The sequence below is a fragment of the Oncorhynchus kisutch genome, linkage group LG4 (assembly GCF_002021735.2).
Source record: "Oncorhynchus kisutch isolate 150728-3 linkage group LG4, Okis_V2, whole genome shotgun sequence".
Lineage (NCBI taxonomy): Eukaryota > Metazoa > Chordata > Actinopteri > Salmoniformes > Salmonidae > Oncorhynchus > Oncorhynchus kisutch.
Genome location: NC_034177.2, coordinates 41,821,021 through 41,836,672, shown reverse-complemented (window position 1 = coordinate 41,836,672; position 15,652 = coordinate 41,821,021). Strand labels below are relative to the sequence as shown.

The 15,652-nt window shown below is 43.9% G+C and overlaps 1 protein-coding gene across 8 annotated transcripts in view; it reads right to left on the bottom strand.

Annotated features, from left to right (window-relative positions):
* Positions 1 to 15,652, bottom strand: part of LOC109889540 (homeodomain-interacting protein kinase 2) — a 100,566-nt gene that overhangs the window by 79,536 nt on the left and 5,378 nt on the right. For all 8 annotated transcript variants that reach the window (XR_004209727.1, XM_031822957.1, XM_031822960.1 and 5 more), the window contains exon 2: positions 1 to 39. This exon is cut by the window's left edge and continues 1,117 nt beyond it. Coding sequence is in view for 7 of the 8 variants with exons in the window: in XM_031822957.1 (XP_031678817.1) it covers positions 1 to 39 (39 nt within the window). In the remaining variant the exon portion in view is untranslated. The remainder of the gene's footprint in view (positions 40 to 15,652) is intronic.

Sequence of the window (15,652 nt, the reverse complement as noted above, 5' to 3'; positions counted from 1 at the left end):
GAGTGTGAGGGGACAAGACTTGCACTTGCGAGGCCATACCTGGAAAAAAGGAGGGGAGGGGAAGAAGGGAGGGGGAGAGATAAAAAGTGAGAGGTAGGAATGTGAGACAGTGCTTGAAACACGAGCGGCGTCTTTAAATAAAGAGAGCTTAGGTCAGGGCTGGTCGTTACAGCGCTCAGCTAGGCCCATGCTGACACATCAATGCCTCACTCAACCGACACGTACACTGGACACTTAGATTCACATTAGTTATTTCACAGTTTAAGGCAACTATTCATAATTAAGTATCATGTATGCTATTCATGGCAAGAGAGAGAGAAATGTGGGTCTAATCCTGAATGCTGATTGGTTAGAAGCGCATTCCAGACGGTGTCTATTCCACAAATTACCACCGGCTAAATCTATGACGTTAAAATGCCTATTTACTCTGTTCCATCTGACTGTGCAATCCACTGTCTCATCAGCCCAGGCAGGGAAGTTAGAAACTTGATCTCCACTATAAAAATCATCTAGACATGATCTCACATTTCTTTTAGACTAACTAGTTTTCAACAGCGGAGATTTGTATAAACCTTGCTGTCTGTCTCTCCGACATTTGCAACATTGTTTCAATATTCAAATTCGATCTCCAACTGTCCCATAGTAATGAACAAGTAGGGGTCGAGAGTCGGGACGAGAGAGAGGCAGGCAGCGTTTCTCAGCCAGTCGAAATCATGAATCAGCTGGTGTAATTTTTATGGTATATAATTTAAAAAAGGTCAAATGAAACAAAGTGCAGCTAGTTTGCAGTCTTTCCAGCTTCAGTTTGAAATTCTTGTGTTAGCTGTGTTGTTGGCTAGCTCCTCTGAACAAGTGTCCTAACGAGAGAGGACATGTTCTATGCCAAGCGAAATCGTGCCTCATTAGTTCATTGTTATGGTTGTATCCAAATAAATGTCACTAGAAAACAGCTTAAACAGATGCAGCTACTGTTGTTATTCTGTCTGCACTGTTTGACGTGACTGTAAATTAGCCGTAGTTGGCTAGCTAGCAAGCAAGGGATAAGAATATTGCCAGCCAGTATGGCAATGGGAACATTTAGAACGAACAACTGGGTTGCGTCCATAGACACAGAACAAAAAGACTGAACGACTGAGTCGCATCTCTGGCAACCGAACCAATAGAACGAACGACCAGCCGGCTTGGGTAGGATGAAATAGTATGAATAAATGAATCAAAATAACGTTTTTAATGAAAATATGTCAATCATTACTTGAATATGTTGGTAACCCGTTGAATAAAAAAGATAATGCCCTCAAAGACCATGTTTGTAGGATATATTGGCAATACCCGTGCCAACATATCCTACAAACACAGCTGCAGCATTATCACTTAAATCCAGTATTGGGACGTGCTTCATTATAGGATACATATAAGGTTTAAACAGGAACTTTGTGTATGAATGATGACTATATAGATATGATATATATTCATATTCTGTTCCCATCTGGACTAATGTAAACAGAGCTCTTGCGAATACTCATTCATAGGGAGCTCAGAGAATCATCAGAGGAATACAGAAATGTGCACCAAAATGTTTCAAGGAATGATCGAAATTTCCTCCGCAAAAAGCAAAATGACAACCCAGACCCTGCATCTGTTGGTACAAAGAAAGAGAGGGAGAGAGAAAAACCTTCATCTACTTTCCAAACAACAGAGAAGCATTTCAACTCCATCTTAACCTCAGATCCTGAAGACAACAAATCAAAACCGGTAAACTGCGAGGCACTGAGCTCGTGGGAATCGGCTGCCTCAGAAGCAAAAAAACGGCACAAAAATAACCAGCTCAAGCAGGGTTTTTAGCAATGATGTTTATAGCACTGAAATTATTATTGCAGCACAAGCTTGCTTTCATGCAGGCCTCGGTACTGCTATATTTACAGTCTCCCAAGTACCACGAATTAGTGTACTAACACATTTAAGAGCTACCACTGTGTACATCTTCACTCACACTCACAATGCCATTTGTAAACATAAACAAAATCCACACACATACTCAAAATCCTAAAACACACCCACTCATGCACACAGTGAGTACAGTATATACAGTACCAGACATAGCCCTAGCCTAATGCTAAAAACAATCATGCTTTCCTGTCTCATTATAGATGACTAAACACACAGTGACTCTGAAGAGAAGAGGCTGTGCAGAAACCCAGGAGCTAATGAGTAGAACATTTCCCCAACGTTTCGGAGGAGTTCCCGAAACGTTCCCGAAATGATGATTCAGGAGTGTGTTGGGGACAGGGAGCGGAGGGAGGAGACGTGCTTAATCACTCTGTCATTATTCGATTTCTGAGTTCTGATAGATTATTAATTCACTGCAAATCTCCTCTCCTCCTCCTCTTCATCCTCCTCCATCTCCTTTCCTCCCTCCTCTTCCTCCTCCCTTCCATCCTAACAAATGTCTGTCTGACCCGATATAGCCAGGGACACTGGTCATCCTAACGGTCATCTGGTCTTAACCTTAATGCTGCACACTGAAGCCGACGCCTGTAGGCTTGTTGATTAAAGGAATAGTTCGGGATTTTGGCAATGAGGCCCTTTGCCCTTGGCACGCTAGCTGTACCCGAAGACTTCCAGTCTTTGTGGTAAGTTAGTTAGCATTGGCTCGTGAAACTACCCCTAACTTCCTACATACTGGATGCAGATACATAACCATGGTACCCACGAGTTCAGCTGACTCCGGAGAAGCAGTTGAAGGGCTTCATTGACGAAACCCCACACTATCCCTTCAAGCATATTACCAGGGGCTACTTGCTAGACTCAAGCTTAATCAAACTACTCGTCTTGCATAAGGGTTCCCCTATAGCCCTAGACATCCCTCTCTGTCCCCCAACCGGACTGGTCTGTGTGGACGGCCGCTGTAGAATTTAGACCCACCAGGCCGCTTTGTAACAACGTGTGGATGGATGGAGTAATGAAGACTGTCCGCTGGGCTATTAGGAGCAAGGCACTCAGCTAATCACATAAGACACCAGGGCCAGATGTCACTTGGATTACCCACCGATTCCTTAGCTGGGCACTTTGCTGCTCAAAATAATTTGGGCACCATAGTCACTAGTCACCGGTGCTGCTGCTGCTGCGTGGGACTGACTGAGAGCCTATGGGAGGAGAATAAGATACTATGGAGCATTGGCCTACTGTTCTGACGGTGATGGAACATTCCAGGATTATAGCACTATGATTAGGGATGACCAACAGTAACTGCATCAGCCAGGCAGCTTTGGGATTATGGCTTTAGGCTCAAATTGTAACGGCTCTTTCCATAGCAGTGCCATCGCCATCTGAAATTCCCCTCAAACTGACGTTAGTTATTAGTCATTGACTCCTGTTGGTTACTGTTCTGTTATAGGTGTCCAAACTTGAGCGACATGGAGAAATGTAGGCGTCAGCCAGGAGACTTGCCTAACTTGGGAAACTGTATATTCTGAGGAAATACTTGGAAATCTGAACTGAGATGTATTCTGAGGAAATACTTCCGAAACATGGCGAATTTAACGTATCCATGACTCACTAGGGCAACTCTGAGAGCTGGGAAAGTTACAGTTAACACAACTGAAGGGTTGAATAAAGAGTAACTGACTTAGAGACAGATAAGTATTTAAATGAACAAACAGAATGGGGTCAAACGGCTGGAACGTTATCTCTGAACAACATGCATAGGCAACAATGTGCACAATAGTACCTCACTGGAATGTCAGAACGCATTAATCAGCGTATTGAATCGCCACTTAACTTCAAAACTGTTTCAAATCTGAACCCTGAACACGTAACAACCACCTCCCTTTTTGTTGTTGTTAATTGTTGGCGTTTTATATTTAAACCAACATTGTACTCTACAAAGCTTCCAAATGCCCTCATTTATTTGAATTTCTGAACTCTGTGCCAAACACAAAACAGTAAAGGGCCCATTGTTTGACATTTACAATGTTGGAATGCCTTGAGTAGCCCGCCTCTCCATTTAAAAGACCTTAAAGAGCATGGTGTGTTTAGTGCACTGCAATTAAGCAGCATACCACAGTGGCATTTCCCCCTGTTCAGAGGCAGTATGCTGAAATGGTAATGTTCAATGTCTTCAGGGGGGATTATGTCCTCTTTCAAAGGTTCATCTGCTTTTTGGGAGGATCAACTTTATTCTGCACTCTTAGAAAAAAGGGATCCAAAGGGGTTCTTTGGCAAGGGTTCTACATGGAACCAACATGGTTCATTATTGAACCCGAAAGGATTCTACATGGAACCAGAAAGGGTTCTTCAAAGGGTTCTCCTATGGGGCAGCCCCAAAAAATACATTTAGACAGGTAGCCTAGTGGTTAGAGCGTTGGAATAGTAACTGAAAGGTTGCAAGATCAAATCCCTGAGCTGACAAGGTAAAAATCTTTCATTCTTCCCCTGATCAAGGCAGTTAACTCACTGTTCCCAGGCCGTCATTGAAAATAAGAATTTGTTCTGACTCGCCTAGTTAAATAAAGGTAAAATATATCATTTTTTTCCCTAAGAGTGTGCGCGGGAGGCCGACGGAGGGAGGATGGAAGGAAGGAGGGGAAAAGAAAGGCTGGAGGCCCTCTTGATCTGACTAGGTCAAATCAAATCAAATCAAATTTATTTATATAGCCCTTCGTACATCAGCTGATATCTCAAAGTGCTGTACAGAAACCCAGCCTAAAACCCCAAACAGCAAGCAATGCAGGTGGAGAAGCACGGTGGCTAGGAAAAACTCCCTAGAAAGGCCAATACCTAGGAAGAAACCTAGAGAGGAACCAGGCTATGTGGGGTGGCCAGTCCTCTTCTGGCTGTGCCGGGTGGAGATTATAACAGAACATGGTCAAGATGTTCAATGTTCATAAATGACCAGCATGGTCGAATAATAATAAGGCAGAACAGTTGAAACTAGAGCAGCAGCACAGTCAGGTGGAAGTTGAAACTGGAGCAGCAGCATGGCCAGGTAGACTGGGGACAGCAAGGAATCATCATGTCAGGTAGTCCTGGGGCATGGTCCTAGGTCCTGTGTGCTTGGCCGTTTTAATAAAGGCCTGTATAGTGGTATGCATGACAACGTGCCATGCAGCACTCTTATCTAGAGGAGAGAGAGGAGGAATCAAATACACAACCCTTCCTCAGTCATAGCGGAACCCTTCTCAGAGCTAACCCTCTGTGAATGTAGCAGAAACTAAGTCCAAGTTAAGACCTGGAACTCTATGTCCATGGTCCTGAACCATCCCCCTCAGTAGAATGGACAAGCTGGACACTGGACAAGGAGTCTGCAAGAGATCACCAGAGGCCCATCTGAGGGTTGTCTGTCTCTTAGGGATGATCCAGGACATTAAGGCATCTGTAGGAATCATCAGAGCGCATGGGGGGCAGATCACTGGTTAATGACTTGACCTCTGTCCGTCGAGACAAAGCATTAACTCCCCTCGGCTCTGATGGGGACAGTGGCGTGAGAGAAGAGAGGGAGCAGAACCCCTCCAACCCCTACCCTTCTCTGCTGTCCACTCTACTCAGCATCAGGGTCATCGCTATCCACCCCCCTTCCAGGAGAGAGAGACACCGTGGCGGGTGTCTGACTCTCTTGTCTGTCCGTCTGTCCACACCCTTCCTTCAGGTCCCATAGCAGAGCCTCTCCTGTGCCATAAGCAGCGCAGAACAAGCCAACATCTCAGGGGACTGGAGGTGAAAATGAATGCAGCGGTGAAGAGAACATATTGTCTGTTTGGAGTGAGCCAATAAGCCATGTCATTCAGCCTGGCCTTGTGAGTCTGTCTGCCTGGAACGGTCCTTAGAGGGGGTGCTAGGGCCTGTCGCTCCTCCACTGTCTCACATAAACACACACTACTCCAGGCCACTATTGACCACCCGGTCCACTTTTATAGCTCCCATCTCAGCTTATTTATAGAATAATTCCTCAGAGAGGCAGTCAGGGACAGCTAGTTAGCGGGCCACAGCCTCAGTACACAACAAAGTTCCTGTTCAACCTACAGGTAACTACTGCTGGCGGACTAGCTACCATACACACATGCTACAACACAAATCCATAAGGTCACTTGTAGCCAATGCATTCCAAATCTTCTTTATAATGAATAACAAATAGTCTACTACCTAGGTGGTGGCCATGAACACGCATCTAAACGAAAAACAAAACAGCCGCTCAGCAGCGGTTAGATAATAGATTACAGCTTGTTATTCACATGTAAAGTGCAGACGCCATAAAAAAGGCACCTTTGGCATGGTTTCATTCTGCCACAGCCTAACCTCTGCCTGTTTATTTATTAGAAACATTTCAATAGATTATCGAAAGTTCCCAGAATTTTGCAACCCTAGCCTTGGGAGAGGGAGGGGGGAGAGAGGAGAGGGATACAGGGTGATGGCAGCATGAGCTCTATTTGAGCAGTCTTTCTTATTAATGAAAAATCACGAGCAGGGCAATTGTACAAAGCACAGCACCCAACTTCCTCTCTACAGAGACAGTGAGAGAGAGAGGGAAAGAGAGAGTGAGAGGCAGACAGACAGACAGACAGACAGACAGACAGACAGACAGACAGACAGACAGACAGACAGACAGACAGACAGACAGACAGACAGACAGACAGACAGACAGACAGACAGACAGACAGACAGACAGAGCACAAGACCGATTATGATTTTTCATCGCCGGTACCGATACCGATTATTGGAGGACCAAAAAAGCCGATACCGATTAATCTGCCAATTTTTTTCTTTATTTGTAATAACGACAATTACAACAATATTGAATGAACACTTATTTTAATTTAATATAATACATCAATAAAATCAATTTAGCCTCAAATAAATAATGAAACATGTTTAATTTGGTTTAAATAATGCAAAAACAAAGTGTTGGAGAAGAAAATAAAAGTGCAATATGTGCCATGTAAGAAAGCTAACGTTTAAGTTCCTTGCTCAGAACATGAGAACGTATGAAAGCTGGTGGTTCCTTTTAACATTAGTCTTCAATATTCCCAGGTAAGAAGTTTTAGGTTGTAGTTATTATAGGAATTATAGGACTATTTCTCTCTATACCATTTGTATTTCATTAACCTTTGACTATTGGATGTTCTTATAGGCACTTTAGTATTGCCAGTGTAACAGTATAGCTTCCGTCCCTCTCCTCGCTCCTACCTGGGCTCGAACCAGGAACACAACGACAACAGCCACCCTCGAAGCAGCGTTACCCATGCAGAGCAAGGGGAACAACCACTCCAAATCTCAGAGTGAGTGACGTTTGAAACGCTATTAGCGCGCACCCCGCTAACTAGCTAGCCATTTCACATCGGTTACACCAGCCTAATCTCAGGAGTTGATAGGCTTGAAGTCATAACCAGCTGCTGGCAAACGCACAAAAGTGCTGTTTGAATGAATGCTTACAAGCCTGCTGCTGCCATCACTCAGTCAGACTGCTCTATCAAATAATAGACTTAGTTATAACATGATAACACACAGAAATACGAGCCTTAGGTCATTAATATGGCAAGACATTTATTCTTTCAGTGAAATACGGAACCGTTCCGTACGGGTGGCATCCATGAGTCTAAATATTCCTGTTACATTGCACAACTTTCAATGTTATGTCATAATTACGTAACATTCTGGCAAATTAGGCGGCCCAAACTGTTGCAGATACACTGACTCTGCATGCAATGAACGAGAGAAGAGAAGAGAAGTGACACAATTTCACCTGGTTAATATTGCCTGCTAACCTGGATTTCTTTTAGCTAAATATGCAGGTTTAAAAATATATACTTCTGTGTATTGATTTTAAGAAAGGCATTAATGTTTATGGTTAGGTACACATTGGAGCAACGATACGCACCGCATCGATTATATGCTACGCAGGACACGCTAGATAAACTAGTAATATCATCAACCATGTGTAGTTAACTTGTGATTATGATTGATTGATTGATTGTTTTTCATAAGATAGGTTTAATGCTAGCTAGCAACTTACCTTGGCTTACTGCATTTGTGTAACAGGCAGGCTCCTCATGGAGTGCAATGAGAGGCAGGTGGTTAGAGCGTTGAACAAGTTAACTGTAAGGTTGCAAGATTGAATCCCCTGAGCTGACAAGGTAAAAATCTGTCGTTCTGCCCCTGAACGAGGCAGGTAACCCACCATTCCTAGGCCATCATTGAAAATAAGAATGTGTTCTTAACTGACTTGCCTAGTTAAATAAAGATTAAATAAAATTGGCCAAATCGGTGTCCAAAAATACCGATTTCCGATTGGTATGAAAACTTGAAATCGGCCCCAACTAATCGGCCATTCCGATTAATCGGTCAACCTCTAATAGAGACAGCGAGAGAGAGAGGGAAAGAAACATAGCGAGACAGTGCAAGAGAGTGAGAGACAGAAACAGAAAGATGGAAAGAGAAAATAGAAAGGCAGAAAGCGTAACATTGCTGCTACACTAGGCATTTAACCCCACCATCCCTCTCAAAACGGCTCTCTTTTAACTACTGCTTCAGGACACCAGGCAAACACAGCGAGGCCATGCAGGGACACACACCTGATAAGCAGCCTGCCTTTCTTCTCTCTGCTTATCACCCATGTACAGTACCGACCCGACAGTACCGACCTCCACTGCAGGTTCTCTCCCACTCACTCCTAACGAGCTGCAGGACAGCAGGTTATTGTTTGTATCTATAGATACGTAGGCCTAAACGTTCAGACACCAAGGCAGTCTAACGATATATGATATAATCGTGTGTGTGTGTGTGTGTGTGTGTGTGTGTGTGTGTGTGCACGTTGAGGTGGCATGTTTGCAGTTCTTGCAGTGCTGCAAGAGCTGATCAAAGGCTGCTGTGCCAGGTTACAAAACCCCAGAGAGAGACAGACTGAGGACACACATGCACACACGAACACAGACACACACAGACAACATATCACCCACCATAATTCAATCTAAAGATCGACCAATAATGGCCCTGTGGCATGTAAAGATTTCTGAAGAAACCATTAACTGTCATAGACCATAATCAGATTGTGGATCAGTCTAACATTTTCCAATGAAATGTAATTATCGACCCAGACCAAACAATCAACAGACAAGTAGAACAAGACAAAGATACCAAGCAGAGGGAATAAGGCAATAAACAATCAAAGAGAAAATACATGGTTTGTAAATTAACTGGGTTGCAGACAGATAGTAATAGCATTTGCGAAGGGGCACATTTGTATTACCCTAATATGATTGTCATTGGGAAAGTATTTTAATGGCTTTGCACTTGTTTCATTTTCAATATTATGTTCAGAGCAGGCTTTAAATCATCCATGCCCTCCATGATACTGTGCTGAAGATGGCAGGGAGAGAGAGAGAAAATAGAGAAAAGAGAGAGCGAGTGAGAGAGACAGAGAGAGAGAGTGTGAGAGAGAGAGAGAGAGAGAGAGAGAGAGAGAGAGAGTGAAAGAGAGAATGAAAGAGAGAGACAGAGTGAAAGAGAGAGAGAGAGAGAGAGAGAGAGAGGGAGAGAGTGAAAGAGAGAGAGAGAGAGAGAGAGAGGGAGAGAGTGAAAGAGAGAATGAAAGAGAGAGACAGAGTGAAAGAGAGAGAGAGAGAGAGAGAGAGAGAGAGAGAGAGAGAGAGAGAGAGAGAGGGAGAGAGTGAAAGAGAGAATGAAAGAGAGAGACAGAGTGAAAGAGAGAGAGAGAGAGAGAGAGAGAGGGAGAGAGTGAAAGAGAGAATGAAAGAGAGAGACAGAGTGAAAGAGAGAGAGAGAGAGAGAGAGAGAGAGAGAGAGAGAGAGAGAGAGAGAGAGAGAGAGAGAGAGAGAGAGAGAGAGAGAGAGAGAAAAGATCCCGTTGGAATAGCATTATCTGTCAATAGGTTGTGGTTTCATAGACATCAAGAAGCACCAACCAGTCCAGTCCAGTCCACTATGGAGGAGCATTTCCTGGGGTTATGGGTGTGCTTTAACACAGGCGCCAGGGGCCAAGGAGGAACCCAGGGGTCAACAGCTCTGCACTAATCTCCAACATACTGATGGAGCTACGCCTGTACGCCGGTACAACTCCCACCCATTGGAGAAACTGTACAGCCCAGCCTGGTCTCAACACCCTGCCAGGAATGAACCAAATACAGTGGGTGTGTGTATGTGTGCGTGTGCCCACAAAGCCCAGCAGGTATTTCGAGTGACAGACACCCATAGCCCGCCCCTGCGTCTCTGCCTCGTCGGGCGGTGAACCCCGACCACAGAAGAACCAGTCATACCCGATGAGTCACCCAGCGACCAATCAGCAGAGAGGCAGGCAAGGTGTTTTCAAAACATGTTTGATTTTGAGCAGCAGCATTTTCGGGGAAGTGGGCTGGCCTATTAGCCTGGTCTTGTCTGCTGGAGTGCAGATTGGACTGACAGACAGAATGTGTTGTAGGGACGCCATTGAGTCAATGTGTCGGATAATGATAAGTGACTAGTGCTACTCCCACTCCCTGCTCTGCTCTGAGATGGCCAGTCGTGGAGGGGACAACAGCCTCTATCTTGAAGCTCTTTATCCCTCACACGCCAGAGCAAACAATCAATACCCACGTGTGGTTAGCCTTTCCTTTCCTTTCCTTACTCCTTGTCTCCACCTCCTCCTATTCCTTTCTGTTGTCACATAGAACTTAGGGATGGGGCAGATCATGGCACACATGCTTCCCCAGGTGACAAGGACCAGGAAAGGGCCGTGGTGCAGAGTCATTTAGCAGCTTGGTTCCTGTTCCAATGAACTAACTGGTGGTTCTCTGAACAGGGGAGTAGCTCCCTCTCTGGAAGACCCTCCCACTCTCTTCACAGAATCCAGGAGAGGCCACAGCAACAGACCCATATCAAGCAGACAGCCACGGCCACACGCCGACACACCAACTCACGTGAATTACACCTACCATTTGAGGAGGGTATAGAGTTTTCAACTCAATGTGCGCTAAACATGGCAGAGAGTGTCTGGTGACATAACTGCTGAGGTAATGAGGGAAACCAGCCAAGCAGCCAACTCAGCTCTCCACACAGTCTGGTTCACAGCCTATGCAACATAAGGATATTTACAGTGAGTATGATCACAAAGAACCAGACCTGGGTACAACTCTAAAATCTTTCAAATATTTTGAGGGTTTGCTTTAGCCTGCCTGGAGTGCTCAAAGGGCGAGTTTACACGATTCAATAACTTCCATTGCTCCAGGCAAGCTCAATCAAGCCCAGCTAAAGTATTTGAAATCATTTCAAAATGCATTTGAAACCAGATCTGCAAATACACATAACATCCAAAACAAGCTATGTAAATAGCCAAGCATCACTGTTAGTGACCACACTGTCTGCAAGCCAATAAGCATCATATCAGCTACTAGGGCGGAGGCCAGGCCTCAACTCCCTGACTCTGTCTATTTCAGGAAGTTAACGAGGCAAGAACAACAGTCCTGCAGTGCCGGAGATGGAGGACAAGCTTTCATATATCTAAAGGTCAGGTCTTGCCCTTTTTCTGAGGCGCATTCTCTGAAAAGCCAGAGCTTTTGCTAGCCCCTGCCTGAGCGCACAGCTGCCAAGGCCCATCATGGAGGACGAGAGGTGCCTGCACGTGTGTTTGCGTGTGTGTGTGCCAATGCTCAATGTGAGGAGACAGGTTAGAGGAGACGGGTGCACCCCTGCAACCCTTCTGCACTCCCCTCCTCCTCCCCTGCACCCCCCACGACCTCAGAGAGCACCACGGAGGCCCATGGGTCTCTCCACCCCCCCTCGGTCTCTCCTTCATTTCCCCCTTTCTCTCTAACTCGCTCTGAAAAGAAGGGTCAGCTCTAAGAGCAGTCAGGCAGAGCTGTTTATACCCATGTGCCTCAGGCTTTGAAGTGAGGAGTGGTTTTAAAGGACTGAAAGCCTGGTCTATGTAGTCATGAATGAGGCCTTGAAATAATAATAACCAACTGGCTATCAAAGAAATATATATGAAGACGAGTGAAAAGTCAAAGAAAAAAACGAAGAATCTCATTTTTCTTTGAACATAAAGTTACATTCGTTTCTATTTCGGGCAGCTATGACAGTGACGAAAGCATGAGGCCAATATAGTTTCAAAATGCACTAAAGAGATAATCATGGGATGAAGTCAAATTTGGGAAAGTATCTGAACTGTGGCCTGGGGTACATTCTTTTCTTTAGATTTGTATTTTCCAGTCAGCACGAATGGAGGACCCAGAGGCCAGTTGAATCAGTGATCTGGTGTCAGCGTTCCCTCTACGCTCCATCACACCATCAAAGCCAGCAATATCTGAGTCTTTGAGGGTAATGTTGACCACACACACGTCAGCGATAGACTGAGCAACACCAACTAGGTGATTCGTCAGTGATCCAGCAGAAACGAAAGAGCTGAAAACAAAGAGAAAAGAAAGAAAGAAAAAGGAGAAAGGGTGATAGATAAAGGAGAAATGGTGATAGATAAAGGAGAAATGGTGATATATAAAGGAGAAAGGGTGATAGATAAAGGAGAAAGGGTGATAGATAAAGGAGAAATGGTGATATATAAAGGAGAAAGGGTGATAGATAAAGGAGAAAGGGTGATAGATAAAGGAGAAATGGTGATATATAAAGGAGAAATGGTCATATATAAAGGAGAAAGGGTGATAGATAAAGGAGAAATGGTGATATATAAAGGAGAAAGGGTGATAGATAAAGGAGAAATGGTGATATATAAAGGAGAAAGGGTGATATATAAAGGAGAAAGGGTGATATATAAAGGAGAAAGGGTGATAGATAAAGGAGAAATTGTGATATATAAAGGAGAAAGGGTGATAGATAAAGGAGAAAGGGTGATAGATAAAGGAGAAAGGGTGATAGATAAAGGAGAAAGTTTGATAGATAAAGGAGAAATGGTGATATATAAAGGAGAAAGGGTGATATATAAAGGAGAAATGGTGATATATAAAGGAGAAATTGTGATATATAAAGGAGAAAGGGTGATATATAAAGGAGAAATGGTGATATATAAAGGAGAAAGGGTGATAGATAAAGGAGAAAGGGTGATAGATAAAGGAGAAAGGGTGATATATAAAGGAGAAAGGGTGATATATAAAGGAGAAATGGTGATATATAAAGGAGAAATTGTGATATATAAAGGAGAAAGGGTGATAGATAAAGGAGAAAGGGTGATAGATAAAGTAGAAAGGGTGATAGATAAAGGACAAAGGGTGATAGATAAAGGAGAAAGGGTGATAGATAAAGTAGAAAGGGTGATAGATAAAGGACAAAGGGTGATAGATAAAGGAAAAACAGACAGAGAGGAAAGACAGCAAGCAGAACGTAAAGATGTGTGCTGGTCATTTCCATTCCTGTTGATTCCATTGATTGGCCCAGTCTCTCTCTGTACTGTGAGCTGTGTCCGTTCCTTCTCCCTCCCCCTGGGGCAGCCGCAGACAGCACATCTGGCCATTTGACGTCCTTTGGTTATCAGCCAAGTGTGTCGCTGTACCTGCAGCCATCTGTGAAGGGGCTGCCAGCTCTCCGCCAGCCAGCCGGACGATGCTCCGCTTCCCTTCCGTGACCAAGAACGGCCCATACTCTCTTGCTCCGTCAACCTACACGGTGGGCTCTCTCTCTGTTGTGTTGGAAAGGCCAACTCTGCCCAGTGCTTTTCCAATCGTTACTCCATCTAGTGCACAATGCTTCTCTCCGTCTATTTAATTTCTCTCTCTCTCTCTCTACCTACTCATTCAAGGATTTTTCTTAGTTTTTACTATTTTCTACATTGTAGAAAAATTGTGAAGACATCAAACTATGAAATAACACATATAGAATCATGTAGCAACCGAAAAAGTGTTAAACATTTTAGATTCTTCAAAGTAGCTTTACACACTCTTGGCATTCTCTCAACCAGATTCACGAGGAATGCTTTTCCAACAGTCTTGAAGGAGTTCCCACATATGCTGAGCACTTGTTGGCTGCTTTTACTTCACTCTGCGGTCCAACTCATCCCAAACAATCTCAATTGGGTCGAGGTTGGGTGATTGTGGAGGCCATGTCATCTGATACAGCACTCCATCACTCTCCTTCTTGGTCAAATGGCCCTTACACTGCTTGGAGGTGTGTTGTGGGTCATTTTCCTGTTGAAAAACAAATGTCCCACTAAGCGCAAACCAGATGGGATGACATATCGCTGCAGAATGCTATGGTAGCCATGCTGGTTATGTGTGCCTTGAATTCTAAATAAATCAATGTTAGTGTCACCAGCAAAACACACCCACACCATCACACCTCCCCCTCCATGCTTCACGTGGGAACCACACATGCGGAGATCATCCAGCTCACCTATTTGCGTCTCACAAAGACACAGCGGTTGGAACCAAAAATCTCAAATCTGGACTTCACCGGTCTAATGTCCATTGCTCATGTTTCTTGGACCAAGCAAGTCTCTTCTTCTTATTGTGTCCTTTAGTAGTGGTGTCTTTCAGCAATTTGACCATGAAGGCCTGATTCACGCAATCTCCTCTGAACAGTTGACGTTGAGAAGTGTCTGTTACTTGAACTCTGTGAAGCATTAATTTGGGCAGCAATCTGAGGTGCAGTTAACTTTAATGAATTTAACCTCTGCAGCAGAGGTAACTCTGGGTCTTCCTTTCCAGTGGCGGTCCTCATGAGAGCCAGTTTCATCATAGTGCTTGATGGTTTTTGCGACTGCACTTGAAGAAACTTTCAAAGTCCTTGACATTTTCCGGATTGGCTGACATGTCTTAAACTAATGATGAACTGTCGTTTCTCTTTTCTTATTTGAGCTGTTCTTGCCATAATATGGACTTGGTATTTTACCAAATAGGGCTATCTTCTGTATACCACCCGTACCTTGCCACAACACAACTGATTGTCTCAAACGCATTAAGGAAAAGAAATCCACAAATGAACTTTTAACAAGGCACACTTGTTGATTGAAATGCATTCCAGGTGATTACCTCATGATGCTGGTTGAGAGAATGCCAAGAGTGTACAAAGCTGTCATCAAGGCAAAGGGTGGCTACTTTGAAGAGTCTCAAATATGAAATATATTTTGATTTGTTAAAACTTTTTTGGTTACTACATGATTCCATATGTGTTATTTAATAGTTTTGATGTCATCACTATTATTCAACAATGTAGAACATATTAAAAATAAAGAAAAACCCTGGAATGAGTAGGTGTGTCCAAACTCTTGACTGGTCCTGTCTATCTATCTATCTATCTACACTAAACCATGCCCCCCCCCCCTCTCCCCCCCCTCCCCTCTCTCTCTCTGAAGTAGAGGAAAGAAGACAGAGAACATGAAAGCCTTCATTAAAAATGGCCTTACATTTTTCACTTTGAAAAGCTCCCATTGAAACGAATAGAAGAGGGTGGGCAACTGGGCAGTTAAAATATGTGCTGTTCCCTTTGTGCAGTAACTGTACTGTACCCATCCAGCAATAACAATCCTTTAGATACTGTAGACTGTAGTCTATACACAATGTTGAAGATATCCTACTGAGCATACACTGTTTGAATCAACATTGTTTCCACATAATTTCAATAAAATTACACTGAACCAACATGGAATAGATGTTGAATTGACGTCTGTGCCCAGTGGGATCATTGGACAGTATTGGGCCCTGGCTCCATGAGTGTAATGTAA